This window comes from Pezoporus flaviventris, unplaced genomic scaffold, assembly GCF_033815535.1.
Source record: "Pezoporus flaviventris isolate CSIRO_AGI_PZ_B2104156 unplaced genomic scaffold, CSIRO_AGI_Pfla_v1 ptg000079l, whole genome shotgun sequence".
Taxonomy (NCBI): Eukaryota; Metazoa; Chordata; class Aves; order Psittaciformes; family Psittacidae; genus Pezoporus; species Pezoporus flaviventris.
In genome coordinates this window covers 6,900,828-6,917,935 of record NW_026892627.1, presented here as the reverse complement: position 1 = coordinate 6,917,935, position 17,108 = coordinate 6,900,828, and the positions used below count along the sequence as shown (strand labels likewise).

The 17,108-nt window shown below is 40.1% G+C and overlaps 1 protein-coding gene across 7 annotated transcripts in view; it reads right to left on the bottom strand.

The window, feature by feature from the left end:
• Nucleotides 1-17,108, bottom strand: part of GALNT11 (polypeptide N-acetylgalactosaminyltransferase 11) — a 49,981-nt gene that overhangs the window by 15,040 nt on the left and 17,833 nt on the right. For all 7 annotated transcript variants that reach the window (XM_061474560.1, XM_061474564.1, XM_061474558.1 and 4 more), the window contains exons 3-8: nucleotides 15,155-15,278; nucleotides 12,674-12,840; nucleotides 8,292-8,417; nucleotides 6,404-6,653; nucleotides 3,654-3,771; nucleotides 2,107-2,259 (exon numbers count right to left, since the gene is read on the bottom strand). In XM_061474560.1, coding sequence (XP_061330544.1) covers nucleotides 2,107-2,259; nucleotides 3,654-3,771; nucleotides 6,404-6,653; nucleotides 8,292-8,417; nucleotides 12,674-12,840; nucleotides 15,155-15,278 — 938 coding nt within the window. The remainder of the gene's footprint in view (nucleotides 1-2,106; nucleotides 2,260-3,653; nucleotides 3,772-6,403; nucleotides 6,654-8,291; nucleotides 8,418-12,673; nucleotides 12,841-15,154; nucleotides 15,279-17,108) is intronic.

The window sequence follows — 17,108 nt, the reverse complement described above, 5'->3', positions numbered from 1 at the left end:
GGAATTCATGAATGTACAATGTGGAGTGAACAGTACTGCCAAAACTAGAAGAAAATCCCCTTGTAGAGTCTTTGCTTCCAGCTAGATTTACAGAGCTGATAGAAAATATGTTTTGCACATGAACTCTTTTACTAGATATTACTTGGAAATCAGTTTTCAAGGCACTGAGCCGTAACATTTTGTTGGATTAATCTCTAGTAGACATCTGGAATTTACTTAGCACAATGTGGCTCTGACAGTTTTCAATTACCTACTGCTATCTCTGATATTCAGATGACATAGAGCATCATCTCAAGATGAATTACACATCTGTCCTTATCCAGACCTTTGAGCATTTGGATGTGCTTGAAGCATCACTGCTATTTTAGTAGGAGAGAAAGGAGAAGCATTAATTACATTGGACTGTTGGGCAACTCTGAGGAATTTTGGAGATAGACTGGACATCACTATCAAACTGGCCTGCTTCAAAAAAGTAGCTCTGATATTCCCACTGCCTCTTTCCTGGTTAAAGTTCAAACGTTAGTATCCTACCTTTTCTGCATTACTTATCTCCATTGTATACCTGAACTTACTCATTTTACATTTAGCTTTTGACACTTATGAAAATGTTGCTGCTTCCCTTCTACTATGCAATTTTATTTATTAAATACTGACTTTTGCTCTGCTGCAAAACAAGTCATGTCTTATCTTTGTACTACTCACCATACAATCACTTCAGTAAACTAAATTGGCCCTAAATGTTGCATTATGCTTATAAAAACAGAAGTATTTCCAGGCTTGCCTTGCATACATAGATCTCTCATAATGACAGTATCTGGCAACTGCCAGAGAATTAGATAAGAAACAGCTGGAAACATTCAGGACATAAATCTGTGATAAGAGCCTGCTAGAATCAGCAGTTTCAGTCCTTGCTGGACAAAGCAGTGTTAGCTGGAAATTATTACAAAGAATCAATTCCAAGCTTCAGAGAAAGCTGTCATTAATCACAAGACAACTGAGCCCAGGCACAATAAAAGAGAAATTGATAGATCTACCAATACATTATGGAGATGGAGAATGGAGATAAGAATTAACGACCCTTAATAGGCTGCTCAAACTGACTGAACATCAAGATAAACGACAGGGTTTGAAACATAAACCTCTAAAGAATAGAAAGTTTATACAATATGTCTTGTATAGAAATTGAGGGAGCACAGGAAGAGCCACACGGCAAATCCTATGGCCTCTCATGGCAATATGTCCTCAAGTATCAGAGATGAGGGCTTCACAAAAATCTGACCTACATTCAAGATCAGTACCAACATCGGAAGACAAAGAAGGAATACACTCGCCCTTGAATCCAGAAGTCAATCCTGATTGACCTTTAGGGCAAGCCAGTCTAAGAAACAAACTTCTAATTAAAACAGAAAGCATATAGCCAACCAACAAAATCCCTGTCTCAGCAACATGGAAACTACCTGAAGGCATATAGCAGTATATGGCTCCCACAGAATACTGATTTGGACACAGAGCAATGCAGAGCTTACAAGAACTCACTTGTCTTCATTAAAAAGGCACAGGAGAAGTAGCAGGGAAGAGACTTGAGCACTCAAAAGCCAAACAAGACCCCCACAGAACTTAGGAATTCAGAGCAAAATTAACATTAGGAAATCAGACTACAGAAGGAAGACCCCATTGGAGGTGCTAACAAATCCCACTATGATGATACAGTCATTTGAAAAACAAGCCAGTTTATAACCTTATTTCATGACCTAGTGTTGTGGTTTAACCCCAGCCGGCAACCAAACATCACACAGCTGCTCACCCACTCCCCCCACTTTCTATACTGGGCATGACATGCCATGGTATGGAATACCCTTTTGTCTAGCTCGGGTCAGGTGTCCTGTCCCAGCTTTCTCCCAGCTTCTTGTGCCTCTCCTCACTGGCAGAGCACAAGAGACTGAAAAGTCCTTGATCAGGGTAAGCACTACTGAGCAACAACTAAAGCCTGAGTGTGTTATCAGCATTGTTCTCAGATTAAAGCTGAAACACAGCTCTGCACCAGCTGCTAGGAAGAAAGTTAACTCTATCCCAGCTGAAACCAGGATGCCTGGAATTGTCTCTTACCTTATATTCATCCATCCACACGTGTGCTAGCCGCAGGGAGTTATGAGCCATAGTGTCCTGTCCCCCTGGTGAGCCATAGGGACGCCTTTTCCGGAAAATGTGTCCAACCCTGGAGCAGGGGATGATCAGAAGTCTACCACCACACATCCAGATCTGCCCATACAAAAGCAGAACATACCTCATTATACGCGTACTGACAAGGGTCACTACCTCCTCCCCTTCTTCATACTTAGGCAGGCTTATACATTATGATGGGATTAGATCCCACATGTCATGCTTTCTAATACTGCACCCCAGATCTAGATATCATTTACACTCTACTTATTTTTTTTAAATCTCTTTTTAAACTTCAGCTTCCAGCAGATTATCATCATTGGCCCTTTGTTGGGCTAACATGCTGTCCAGTGTCAGGAGCTTACATTAGCAAGTCACTTTTAAAACTCCTCCTGGATAAAGACTAAACTTTACAACTCTGCCCCCAGGGAGACTAGGGCTCCCAGATGTTATAAAGCTCTCCAAATATTTCTCAAAGCCCTTTTTATTGAAACTGCATTACACAGTAACAATGATTTCCTTGCACCCCATGCACTTCTACTTGGAGATCTAATACTTATATTTTATAATCAAAACTTCAAAGACTTTATTCAGTAAATAGTCACATAAACTAATGAAATGCCAGTCCTTACATTTAAACTCTAATCTTGATTTCTCTAATGACCCAATTTGACAAATTCCTCTCAAGTTTTGGGGGTTGTGTTTGGTTTGTTTGTTTTAATGTTATCTTCGCCTTTTAATCCCTTTTCGTAACTGTTATGCTAGCATATAGTTTTCAGGCACTGTTGTCAAACCTGTTGATGAATCCACTTTATAAAAACTGAAAAGGTAAGCATGGCAATGAGCACAAACAGTTGTTTTTCTTTCAGTGGAGTGACAGGAAAGACGAGATAAAGAACAGGAAGTCCAATGAAGTGTCATTTTCAAATCTCCTGATTGCGACTTTCATAATTTTTCCAACCAAGCTGACTCCTCTGCAGGGCCTTTAATTTGGTTACAAAAAAAATTTACATTTCCAGGCTCTCAAAAAGGAGGCTGAAGTATCTGAAAAGGCCTATACATGACTAAGGAAAGATAATAAGCTTACTTATTCTCAACGCTGCTGTGAGCCACATGTCTTTTTAACTGACATAAAATTCATTAGACATTGCTTATGAACTCCTTTCAGAAATTTGCATGATTACTCTTTTCTCATGACTCTCTATAGGTATTATGAAATGCTCCACCAAACACAGAAAAACCTACAAACATGTAACTACAGAGCTTAAAATTCTCTTTAATCTTCTCATTAAAGCTTAACTTGAAGATTATTGTTAAAGCAGCCATGGTGTTCTGAAAGGCATCCTTCCTGGGAAGGGAAGTGCCAATTTCTGTGTGCAAATAGCTATTCCAGTGCAAAAGAAACAGTACATAGGAAAGAGAAGCTGCACATAAGGAAGAGAAGCAGCCAGACACCAAGTTTCACACTCCAATGCACATAAAAGGTAGATTACCCGGAAAGATATTTCCAGATTTTCTCCTCCCCAGATGTCCATGCCACTGTCATACTGCCCAAGTTCATTAAAGTACTCACGATCCATTGCAAACAGGCCTCCAGCCATAGTAGGTGACCTAAAAAGGAACATTGAAAGAAGTTCATTTTCTTTTAGAGAAAAACAAAACCAAAACAGAACTCATTTAGCTGAACCTGCTAGTCCTAAAGCTTAAATTTACACCTACATAATACAATTTAAATCTTGCAGACACTAGAAATCATCAGATCACACTTCTAGTCTCAAAAAAAAAAAAAAAAATTCGAAAGCAGATCTGTAAGTGGTATTTGAGATTTTTCATTATTCCAATACCTATCAACCATACTTCTTTGTATAGTAAATGTGAGGAAAAGATACAGGACAGGGAATGAGGAACAAAGTGGCTGTGTCTCTGCTAAAAAAGCCAACCAAAACAAACAAATAAACCACCTAAAAAAGTAGCAACTTGCACAAGTTTGGAGTCCAGCAAGTTTCCTATGGTGAAACTGAGAGCAAGAAACAAGGTTCAATTCTGAATTACACAAACCAGGAGGATGCTAAAAGAAATATTACTCTGTCTCATATAGAATCTAAACCCCAGGAGCAGCATTGTTTCACTGCTGATGCAACCATCAGTTTATCAGTAAGTTCTTTCCAGTCTGCATATTTGCATTTCCCAGTTTTTCACCTTGCCTGTGTTACTAGAATGGTGCTCTACTCTCTAAAAATCTGTATATGACAACCACTGTACACTCTCTAGGTTGAATTGCTACTGTACCACTAAGTTATAAGTAGATGCTCTAGAAGGGGGGGAGAAAACGAGTAAAAACACTACATAAAGATACTAGTTGGAACATACAATGGATGGGGAACAGGTTTTTTCTCATCCTCATTAATAAAATCCTTGCTTGTGCTCAACAATTTTCTTCTACAGATTGTCACTTTAAAACACGCGTTGAAAGGTTGCTCTCAAGTTTTTCATCCCTGACACCAAAATATTTCATTATGAAGGTCTTTAAAATGTAAGAATTTCCATTCAATGGAAAGCCATTTGCAAAGATTAAAGAGCAATCTAGCTCCTTTTTCAAAGCAGGCAGAGACCTCTAAGTTGGAAAAGTCAGTTCTGTACTCAAAGAAAAGTAATCTTTCAAAATTATTAGACTAACTATAAAATTCCTGGGAGTTTTTCCTAAAAGTGAGTTGAAGGAATGCAACAGTGTTGAACACAAGCAGGAACTATAACCTTCAGCAATAGACCAGATTAGATGTGAGAACAGTTCTTAACAGAATAAGGATTTATATGCCGATTCCCCATTCATATTTTCCTGGCCTGTCCTTTCCCTTCTTGCTTCAGAAACTGCCACAGTGACACTTTCCAAACAAGCCAGTCAAACTGCTAAGTAACTCAAGAAGTTTCCTGGCTTCTCAGACCAAATCTTTTGATGGGTAGATGTGGAAAGGGTAGACGTGGAAAGACTAACTGCAGAACTGTCAGAGAACAACACAGAACCTTGTGCTGGAGCTGCTTGCATCAGCCTGAAATGCTCTTCATTTACAGTCCAAGAAAAGAGAATGAAAGAGATGAGACTGCCCAATTCTGATTCACTTTGCAAATGTTATAGAAGCACCACATTATCTGCAAGGAGTCCGTTTGTAAAAAGTTCTTCCACCTGACAAACCTATTCTGTGAATTCTATACCGAGATAGATTCCTGCAACTAGAAAAAGCACAAACAGCTTCTTGCATTGCTCTGCCAGCACTGGCCCTTTTTGTGAAGGGATTTGCACTGGGACAGCTTCCATTCTCAAGTCTGAACCGTATGTATCTGTTACTAAAAAACAGAAGGTGTCTATTGACATCATTTTGTAACAGCTACGTGTCCACCAGGAACCAGATATTGCCAGTTCAGTACAGGCAAGACAGCCAGCAGTGGTTAAAAGAAGAAGGAAGGTAACTTTCAAGTTCTAGTGTCAAGCTTTTACAAGCCTTTTGTTTCAGAACGACTCTCAAAAGATGGTAAAAACAACATGCACAGGCTTCCAACAGGCAGTTTTAGGTATTTGCCACATCATGCAAAGAGACAAATCATATTTTTAAATGGTTTTCACATCCATCTGTGTTCATTTAGAAAGCTTTATGACAAAATAATTGCTGTTTGGTGAAAAATATAAATGAAATCTGAAGAAAAAGAATATTTTTACATAGAAAATTACCATATGCTCTGATGTTCTCTCCCCCACAAAAAATATATTTTCCTAATCTATCAATTCTTTAGCATTTAACCACAGAAATTATGGAGCCTGTAGTAGTGGGATGTAGGCTATTACTAGCACAAAGACAGTTATCAAAACCATCACTACGCCAAACAGACAGACTGGAAACAAACATCAATACAGAGCTCAAAAGTTAAATTATTAGACAGATTTAATACAGAATAGCATTAGCTCCTTAAGACTTTTGTCTTGGCAAAAGCTGCTGTTGTATAAGCTTTCTCTAAAAGTGTACTTCCTTGACTTAAGAAGACAGATATATCTGATCTGCGATTAAATGTGAAAAATTAAACTGAAGCACGTAATAGTAACCAAAACTATTTCAAAGTAAAATAAACAAGGTCAGATATCTGACAGGTTAAGTATCTGCTTCTAAAACTGCACACCCAGATAACGCTCCGTAACGATTAACAAGTTCTCCGTATGTTACACAGAGCCTCCCCCACATGGGAGGAACCTTACTTGATTGGAGCTGTGGCTCCCTCGGGTCCTTCCAATTCTGACAAAGGAACAAGATCCCACTTAAAGTGCAGGCCCCAGTTAAACCCTCCACGCACAACTGGGGAAGAGCTGTAGGTAAGTGTGTCAGCGCTGATTATGTCAATTACAGGGCACACCACAGTCCTGTGATCTTCTCTGATGGGAGCCAGCAGAGGTTGCAACCACATCTCATTCACCTCACAGTGACTGTCCAGGAATACCAGCACTTTCCCTACAGAGGCCAAAGCACACAAAACAAAGATCCATGGTAACATGAAACACACAAACACATACGTAGTTATATCAGCAGCAGAGTATTGGCAGCATCCTCAGCAGCCAGTGTAACAGAGGGGAAAGACCATCTGCACTTGAGAAACCAAGGACTCTACAGTGACTGGTACAGTCACAAAGGCAGAAGGTAGATGCTAACTATTCACATTTAACTATGAAATGCTCTAGTGGGCCATTATTTGTATTTCTTTGACAGGGTTTTATATTTATCAGATTTTCTACAAAGATTCTGCAGAGCTACTGTACTTTAAATGAAGCATCATCAGACCAGCACTCTAAGAGCCAGGAGGTGCATTTGTGCTAATGCAGAGCACCTCCTATGCCTGACTTAGGCTACAGAGATAGCCTAGGATTACATATATTGGGCTGGAGGCACAATCTCCATGACAAGGCTGTTTTGTCCACTAAATGTAATTTGCCTTGGGCTCACTTCATATCACACTTCAGCACCCATCCAGTTACTGTCACAGCTAAGACCTGTGTATTTTAAGTCAAGTCAATCTGATGAATTAATCTGCATTCATTCATGACACAGGCCACAGCATTTCAATTCCTGAACATAAAGTAACACAGAGTATCTCCTCATCTCATTAGCTCTAGAATGATTGTGGTTTAAAAGGATAGTGAATGCCCTAAACGGGCATAGCCAGATTCACCAGTATTAGACCAAGCAACACTTCCCATCAGTTTACATGGGAATTATCCACCACCGTCAGAGAGGACAGTTTGATCCACCTTCATGCTCAATTGGTCTAAAAAGTCATCTGAACTTCTATGACTCAACATAAACCACATGTAACACTAGAATAACATGGAAGAGAAGGGAAAGAGCTTTAAAGAAAACAATCCTGAAACACACCAGCAGTTTAGAAGAGCAATAAAATAACTTAAAATTGTACTAACTCAAATTAATCCAGCACAGCCTGGAAAATGCAAGCACAATTTTCTCTCTGGAGTATGCCATTACAATGCTAATGAGTAAACACCAATTAAGAGACTTATCTGCCACTCAAAATTATGTGAGAAAGTAGCACATACTTTCTCAGACACCAAAGAATTTAACTGGAAGCATATTACAGTAAAGGGCATACAGTGTACATAAAGCACCAAATATTGTTTATCCCAACTAACACTCACTGCAACACCAGGAAAGCTTGTATGAGAAACGTTAGACTGGCAAATTAGAAACCAGATTAGTGTATCTTAATAACAAAGCACATTGCCATTTTAGAGCAACAGTTTTCACATGAAACATGCAGAAAATAATCTGCGAACACACTATCTACTGCAGATGGAGATGTTCCCAACACAGCATTCCTTCAGGGCAGGAATAGGGAAAATTCTACATTGCCTTACTATAAGTTTTGTCAAATATTGGTTTTGTTTTATTATTTCACTGACCCAAATCTTTCTTTCCCTGAGCTAAGTTGTGTAGCATGCCATACAGAGTCCCTACAGTGGGCTAAAGCAATCACAGGTCAAACATTCAATATCTGGAAAAGCTGCATTACATAAAGAGAAGTCACCCAGTTAACCTATGGTCAAAGTATGCAAGAAAAAGAGAAACAAGGAAGTATACCTGTGGCATGAGAGGCTCCGACCATCCTTCCTCGAATCAAGCCTTCCCGCTTCTCATTTCTTACCAATTTTGTGGTTTTTGGAAGCTGAGTTTTAACATATTCACCCAAGTCTTTCTTCAAGTCAGCTGAGAAAAAGAAAACAGAAGTTCAACAACAGGATGGAAATTGTGAATGCTTTTGTTTAAAGTCCTAAAGTGCTCTACTCAAAGGGCCAAAAACTTCCATCAAAAAGCTACCACAATACAGCACAGCTTAAAACCAAGAGTACCAGAAGGACAGTCATCCCACATGCCGCACCTGCCCTCCAATTCCTGTGGCTTTTGGGGTTTTTGTGTGTGTGTGTTTTTATTCACACATTTTTCTATTAACTGCTTTACTTTTTCCTGCTGTATTGCGGGAACATGGACAAAGCAGGTACATACCCTGCACTGAAGAGGGTGACGTACCATTGGGCTGGGCCTTCTATGGGGCCCATTCCTGCCAATATGCAGTTCCTTATATTTTCCCAACTAACTATGTGCTGCCACTTTCTTGGGTTTTACACTTGGCCTTGGTTTCCTGAATACAGACTGGATTGTTATTTTCTTTTGTTCTGTTTGCAAAGCCTTTAGTACAGCATGACTCAAGGTAACTGGAACTACCACACTCTATGCTAAAGGAAATTACTGCTACTAAAATAAAAGACATTGTACAAAGAAATAGCATTTCCAAATTCTTCTCAGGGTGACATTCATTTACAGCAGAGGTAATGAAAGCCCTTTCACACAGGCAACTAATTTAAATGACTATGTTCTATGCGTGAAAATAAACAGTAACACCTTTAAAGCAGCACAAAGACACCTTTCATTATCTGTACCTGCTTAGCTGATACAATAGCAGATACAAAGTACAACTCACTCACAGGTGGCTGCTTTTCTAAGCTCCAAAAGGATCAAAAACACTGCTGGCAAGCACGTGCTTTTGAAGGAGAGCAAAGTTCACTGAAGTCTACAGGCACTACTGTAACTTAACTAACACCACAGCAATTTTAAGAGTAACAATACTTCCTTCACCCAAGGACAGTGGTTTCTAACATTAAAGCAGAACCACTGAAGAGAAGATAGACACATGAAGGCTGAAGTAATGGAAAAACATAAGTTAATGAGCTTATGGAGAAATAAAGGGGAATATAAAATGAGGAAGAAAAACAAAAAGCCAGCTGAGACTTCACAGAGAACCTTGGTATAGAGAGGCAGACAGACATTCAGTAGAGGCTTTGCTGGAATAAATATTATTCTGATGAATGTCAGTTCTAACATTAAAGTTTCTGTTAACAACATTAGATGTGAAAGGAATATATGCGGAAGCTAGAGCTGTAACCTTCAGGAGCTACAAGAGCTTTCAGGAAGGAAAACTGAAAAAGAGCTTCCCAGAAGCAACTCCAAATCTTAAGATCTCAACCTCTGCTCTGTGGAATCGTGGATGAAGAATGAGAAGGTACCAAACAGCAAGTACAATGCTAGAGAACATTCTAGGAGAAAGAAAAGTTTATGGAGAGATGTAGACAGGATTCATTTGGGTTGTAGGAATTCTCTCCTCCAGTGCTCGATGTGATATCATATGCTAGAGACAACAGATGTCCTTTTTTAGAGAGTCTCCTAAAAGTTGCTGAAGTAATGTCATCTCTGGGATGCTACCCAAATAATATGTCCAAATAAGCAGGACAGAAGGATTTGCAAACCTAAAACTAGCGTTTGAATCATTCTTCGTCCAATATATCACAGCAAGGGAAGAACAGTGTACACTGCACAAAACAAAGGGCTAGCACAAAGCAGAAGAGGCCAATTACCAAGCTCAGCATTTAGTGCAGATAAGGCTGCATGAAAAGACATAAAATACAAGAAGAAATAGTTTTGCGTGTGCAGACTTCTGAAAACAGCAGAAAGGGAATGCATACTGTTAGCTAAACCAGGCCCACAACATGGGCTTGAGCAGCAGAATGTAACAGCCAGTAGTACCTAATGGCTAACATGCTGTCAGAGTACTATTTTGACCTGGACAAGCTAGCGTTCTGTTGGAAACTGTGCCCCAGGACTGAATATATCATGGATCATTCTCAACAGGCAGTTTAGTCTCAGACACCTCTTGGGGTTTTTGTTGTTGATGGGGCTTTGTGCAATTCATGCCAACTGGCAAGACTGATTTCTTCTGACATAATCTAAAAAACTGCTTCAATACAGACTGCCTAACAAATCTTGCTCCAAGGAGAGAACTGCTCCTTTTTAGTCAGTCTCCAAAACTTACTTTAGCTATATCTCGGTCCATATCTATGTAACAAAGGCTCCTCCAAACAAGCGAGACCTAGGATGGGTAAAGCCCCTGTCAGGGAGAAACTGGATGCACTGCCTTGCAGAAGAGAAAAATGTAACAGTGGGCTGAGGTGAGCTATGGAAATGCCTGCTTAGCTAGTAAGACTGTTGATGATTGAGTGTAAGAGGCTTTTTGAGGCAAAACTAGGTGCAAAGAGCCAAGCTTTGCACAACAGCACTGTCATGTAGCAGAGCTCCTATATTTAAAGCTAAAGAAATAGAATTTCATCTAAGCTGGCACTTCAGGAAGTATGTAACATAGGAAAATTGAATTGAAAATAAAATCAAAGAGGCATAGAGATTAAATAATTTCCCCAAGCTCACAAGAGCCATGGCACAAAGTATTTGTCCATTTCCTCAGTCACTAAACCAGCTTTGCCTTTCTTATGCTGTAAAATTCCATCCACTAAAATTAAGCAGCAGTGTACACATCAGTAGAGTCATCATCATCATTATCATCAAGAGCAGTAATTCTCTATATAAACAGTACCTCCTCCCATCTTCGGCTTCAAAACACGTTCATTAGCAGTCAGAAATGCAAAGGTAGCTATTCGAATATTCTGAAGCTAATTTGGCCTTCAAATTAGCAACAGACCATTAGAGTGATGGTATTACTGGCTAAACACAGGCATTAACCAAATGCATTCAAAAGACTGAGTTGTGAAGTAAGCTTACTTCTGAATAAGAAGGTTATGAAACCTTAAAACAACAAATAGCACAAGAGACTTTGTGGCAAAGAATGCATACTGCTTCCAAAACCAAAACCAACAAAACAAGCTTTTAAATGTTACATATCCTTATCAGCAAGGGACAGAGCGTTTGATCTGTGTTCTGTCCTGTATCTTTATATTTGATCTGACCTTAGAGAAATAAACTAGGTGTATAACAAGAGAATTTCATTCCACGTTATACATATCTAATCAGTCTCTTAGAGAAGTGACACCTTAACCCAGAAACCAAACAATGAGAGCAAGAGAGCTAATTATATATAATAAATATCATTTTAACATATCTAAATAATTTTTAAAATGCAGGGTTGTGGACTTGTACAGAAGGAAGCAGGGAACTTGCATAATCCTGCTGGCAAGTACTGCTACACTAACACATTCCTCAAAAGGAATTTAGTTTTCGAAGGGCCAAAACGCCTGAATTACGTGTCTGTCTTTACCTTGTCCTACCTTGCCCATCATCCGAGAGAAAAATGCTGAAGCGTCAATCTTTCAATAACAGTAAAGCAATTCTGCAAAGCCTACCCCTCCAGGGCCCCTCCCAGAATGAGGGAGCAGCATCTGCTCACCCGAACGCGAGGGACAGCTACTCCTAGGGTGGCCACAAGAGGCTGTGCGAGAGCCATGCAAAGCCCGAGCTCCGACCCAACCACCCCACCCGGCGAAATGCTGAGCAAGTACAAAAAACCAATGCACTGTTTCCATAGTGCCATATCAACTTACTTGCAAACCGCAGCTGGGACTACGTGCATTTAATTCCTTTCAGATGCATTCACAGTTAGTACTGGCCCACAAAGCTTACGGAAAGATCAGTGTAATACCTTCTAAGCAGCAAAGCAGCCTAAACAAAGTACTGTTAAACAACTAAACTGTAACAACTGCTTAATCATAGAACAGCTTGTGTTGGAAGGGACCTTAAAGATCATCTAGTTCGTACCTCCTGCCATGGGCAGGGACACCTTCCATTATACCAGGTTGCTCAAAGTCCCATCCAACCTGGCTTTGAATCACCCCCTCTGCAAATACACTCTGCTCATTATTAGCTTCAAAACCTGGGTTTGAACATTGAATTCTGTATGAAATAAAGCTCATCAGTAAGATGGCTCAGCTGTGAATGAGGATGTCATCTTGGGCTTCTCAGAACATCATGCATCTCTACCAGGTGGCACTTTTTGGAGATGGTCCGCAGTACAAATTGGTTTTGCATCATAGCTTCTACACTTGTTTTGACAAGTCAATAAAGCCCAGAAGAAATAAGGTGAAATTTAAGCACCAAGCAAAAATATTACTAACAGGTTCTCTTACCCAATTCACTGTTGTCATCTACCAAAATAATTTCATGAAGGAGATGCACAGGAGTGCGGTCCAGAACACTATGCACTGTGCGAAGCAGGGCAGAAAGTGCTTCATTGTAGAAACAGATGATAACACTGGCAGATGGCAGATCAGCAGGGTAGGACTTCTCTCTACATCTGCAAACAGAGATACAGTAGTTATCACTTTATTTTTAGTGAGATTTCCATAGGGCTAGGTCTCTATTGAAACTTCATAAACAAGCAAACATTAAATGTACAGGAAAAATCACTAACTTGAATTACAGAATCACAGAATCCTAAGGGTTGGAAGGGACCTCAAAAGATCATCTAGTCCAACCCCCCTGCAAGAGCAGGGTAACCTAGAGTACATCACACAGGAACTTCTCCAGGCGGGCCTTGAATATCTCCAACGTAGGAGACTCCACAACCCCCCTGAGCAACCTGTTCCAGTGATCTGTCACTCTCACAGTAAAGAAATTTTTCCTGATGTTCACATGGAACCTCCTCTGCTCCAGTTTACACCCACTGCCCCTTGTCCTGTCACTGGACATCACTGAAAAAAACCTAGCTCCATCATCCTGACACTCACCCTTTATGTATTTGTAAACATTGATGAGGTCACCCCTCAGTCTCCTCCAAGCTAAAGAGACCCAGCTCCCTCAGCCTCTCCTCATAAGAGAGATGTTCCACTCCCTTAATCATCTTTGTGGCTCTGCGCTGGACTCTCTCCAGCAGCTCCCTGTCCTTCTTGAACTGTGGGGCCCAGAACTGGACACAATATTCCAGATGCGGCCTCACCAGGGCAGAGTAGAGGGGGAGGAGGACCTCTCTTGACCTACTAACCACACCCTTTCTAATGCACCCTAGGATGCCATTGGCCTTCTTGGCCACAAGGGCACACTGCTGGCTCATGGTCATCCCTCCTATCCACCAGGGCCCCCAGGTCCCTTTCCCCTTCACTACTGTCCAGCAGGTCAGCCCCCAACCTGTACTGGTACATGGGGTTGTTCTTCCCCAGATGCAAGACTCTACACTTGCCCTTATTGAATATTAAGAGCTCAGGTGTATAACACCTATAGTAGGGCTCAGCACAGTAAGTTATCCTCCACATAATGCAGACTTATAATCAACACTTCTAGTTGTTAGAAAACAGAGGATATCACAGATTGAAGTAAAAGTAAAAACCACAGATTCTCAAGACACAGACAAGAAAAAACACCAAGGGCTTGTCTCAGCTGCCAAAACACTACCCAGTACCCTCAGACAGCTCAGACATGTACAGGAATGACAAATATGATATGAGGGCTACAAAAACCCCACAGCTTTACTGGCCAGCTGCTCAGGAACAGGTTGGCTATCCCAGAGTACCTCCAATGGTGTTAAATACCTATCCAGACAAGCAAGGCTGGGATTCAGCACAAAGATTAAGATGCTTACGTCTAGCCTCTGCTGTCAGGCGAGTGTAGATTTAGCCCATCCTAAAGCCAACAAAGTGCATTTTGTCAGCGGAATAGCATTGCATGCTTCATTAACTGCGTTGCCTGGATCTTTGCTAATTATAATAAAAGCAGAGACAACTGACTAACATGCAGTTGTCCAAGATCAAGCATCTTAATCTGCAAGCTGAATCCCACTCAAAGCAGGACATCATTATTTATCCTTGTCTCCAAAATTTTGTCCATACTTCTAACACAACACAGTATCACAGATTAATACCACACAAAGATGCCAGGCATGAGAAAATAAAATTAAAAATAAGAAACTACAAATGAAAAACCAAAAGTACACAAAAAGAATTTGAATTGCCTTGGAACAAAGTCAGCTTTTGGAAGAGACATTTCAGCAATTTCAATTCACTACGTTTGTCCACACCAGAGAAACCATTAGAAAACCAGATGCAGGTCTATTTATTTTTCAACTCAATGTTAGTTTCTGGTTTTGTTTTTTGTTTTTTTCAGAATAGTTGTCTGCCAATCCTACTATTCACAATAATTAAATTCATGTTAAAAGTTTGAATAAATGTATATCCAGTCCAGTTCTTCATTAAACATTCTTAAAGTGAATTAAGAATCAGGAAAAACATCTGTTATCAGGGAGTAGCAGTCTTTCTTCTTTCACAGAGCCTTGTTTCTCTGGGGCTTTACCTATCTAGCACATACCTCTTCTATCTGGCAAAAAAAAAAAAAAAAAAAAAAAAAAAAAATCAGACCTCCAGAAACAACACTCAGTCAAAAAAAGGCAGAAAAGACCAAAGGATAAAAACTCTGTTTAAAGGATTAAAAAGTCCTGTTTAAAGAAGTCCTGTTTAAATAGCTGAAAATCTGCCTTCAGCAACATGGGAGGCTGAAAGAGTTTAACAGAAATGTAGCACCTAAAACATTACAAACTGCATTAGGTATAACATGAGTAACAAGTCCTTGAGCATATGAAATTATACCATGTTCTCTGAAAGAAAAAAAATAGTACATACTTTGCATCTCTTGTATCAGGCACCTCCCTGTGGTATCCCAGTCGATTACTGATAAGCATATTGAAAGCATGCTTCTGGTAGCCCAAGTCCCTTACTTCCTGATCTTCTTCATTAAAAATCATTCCTGCAGAAGAAACACATCAAGATCAAGCTCAAAATTTTCCTTTGGAAACAATCAAGAATTGAAATGTATGCTTTAATCTTCCCTAAACCACACCACATTCATCAAAAATCCCTCTGGTTTTGCAAAGTGTATTTTTATGCAACTATTTTTGTTACTTCTCACAAATACGTACAACTTATGAGTACTACCTGTAGTATTCATTGCAGCCGTGATAAAATGAAATCATTCTCCAAAGACTGGCGGCTCCCTTGTGTTTATTGTCTTACCAGACACATGCCCTTCATTTAAATGTCATCTAATTCTTAACACCACCTAAAAACCAACATCAAACAAGCAACAGAATATAGACTTTAGCACACAACACAGCAGCACCTATCCATACAGATGAAGGGTCTGTCATATGACTTTTGAGAGAGGAAAACAGATTTACAGTGGTAGAAAACCCCTCACAATACCAGCTCCAGTTTCATGAAGTTTTCTAAAGTTGCAGTACCATAAAAATAGCTATGAAAGAACTATAAACTTCGTGTTTATCTCCCCTGGGACTTTGACAGCAAGTAAAACAGCAACAGAGAAAGCTGTTTCTCTCCTGATTATTTTAACAGAAGCATCAACTGTTGCTGAGCATGGCTAGTATAAGTGCATTGTCAGAGGCCAAGATGAAATCTTCAGTCCCGTCCTGCCTGCCTGCCTTGCCTCAGAGCCATGGGCTTCTCTTCCACTGGGCCATAAACTCACCAGTGTGAAGAGAAATAAAATATTATGCTACCTCACTCAACTCTTCTACAGCAAAAGTGGAGGGAGAGGAGCAAAGTGTGCCTGCCAGCCACTTCTGCAATAATCCAGGTAGCAGAGCAAAGACTTTTTATTGCCTCTGTTCAGCTGGCTGTGCAGAATGAGATGTGTATGTCCTCTCCAGCTATTATCAAACTACAGCGTCAATTTCACCGAAATTTCAGTACAAGAAGCAAGCAAGGATCAGGTAATTTATCTTCTTCCACTCTGCTCATAATCTCCATTTGACTCAAAATCTGAAGAAGCTAATTAACAAAGGGGTTCCTCATTCACATGCTACCATACATCCAGGATACTATTCTTCACAGAATCACTGACTAATTCATGCTGGAAGGCACAACTGGTCTAACCTGCTCAAAACAGGTCCAACTAGATAAGGCTGCTCAGAACTTGTGCAGTTAGAGTTTTCAAAGCCTCCAGTTTCTCCAAGGATGGAGATTCTACAACCTCTTCATTTCCCTATTTTAGCATTTGACCAACTTCACACTAAAAATGTTTTTCCTCTTACCTAACTGAAACCTCCTCCTCACTCCAATTTTTACCATAAACCCCATGCACCTCCAGAAAGTCTGGTTCCATCTTCCCTACAGCTTTCCATTAAGCTGCTGTTGACAGAGAGAAAGCTGAGGGGTGAGATTTTATTGCTAAGGCAGAATAAACCAAATCCTCTCAGCTTTTCTTGATCTCATGCTCTCCAGTTTTCAACAGCTATGCAAAAGCCCAGGGAAAATGAGATGGGTTAAAAAACATAACAGAAAAGATTATTAAAAGTGTTAAGGCTTTCTTCCTTTTCAAACAAGTAGTCCTGTTGGCCTTGAGAGCAGTGGTGTTTCAGCAACAGTCTACCTATAGGTGCAAGAGGACCCTCTAGAGGGAATCCTGTGCATCCACATTCCCACTCATCACATTTACCACCCTGTCACTTTTAGTCTTGAATACAGCAATGGCAATGCAGCTGCACTATCAAACACCTCAAGAGTAGATGACTTGACATTTATGCAGGAGCAAGTGGGAACCACTGGATAGTGAGCAATA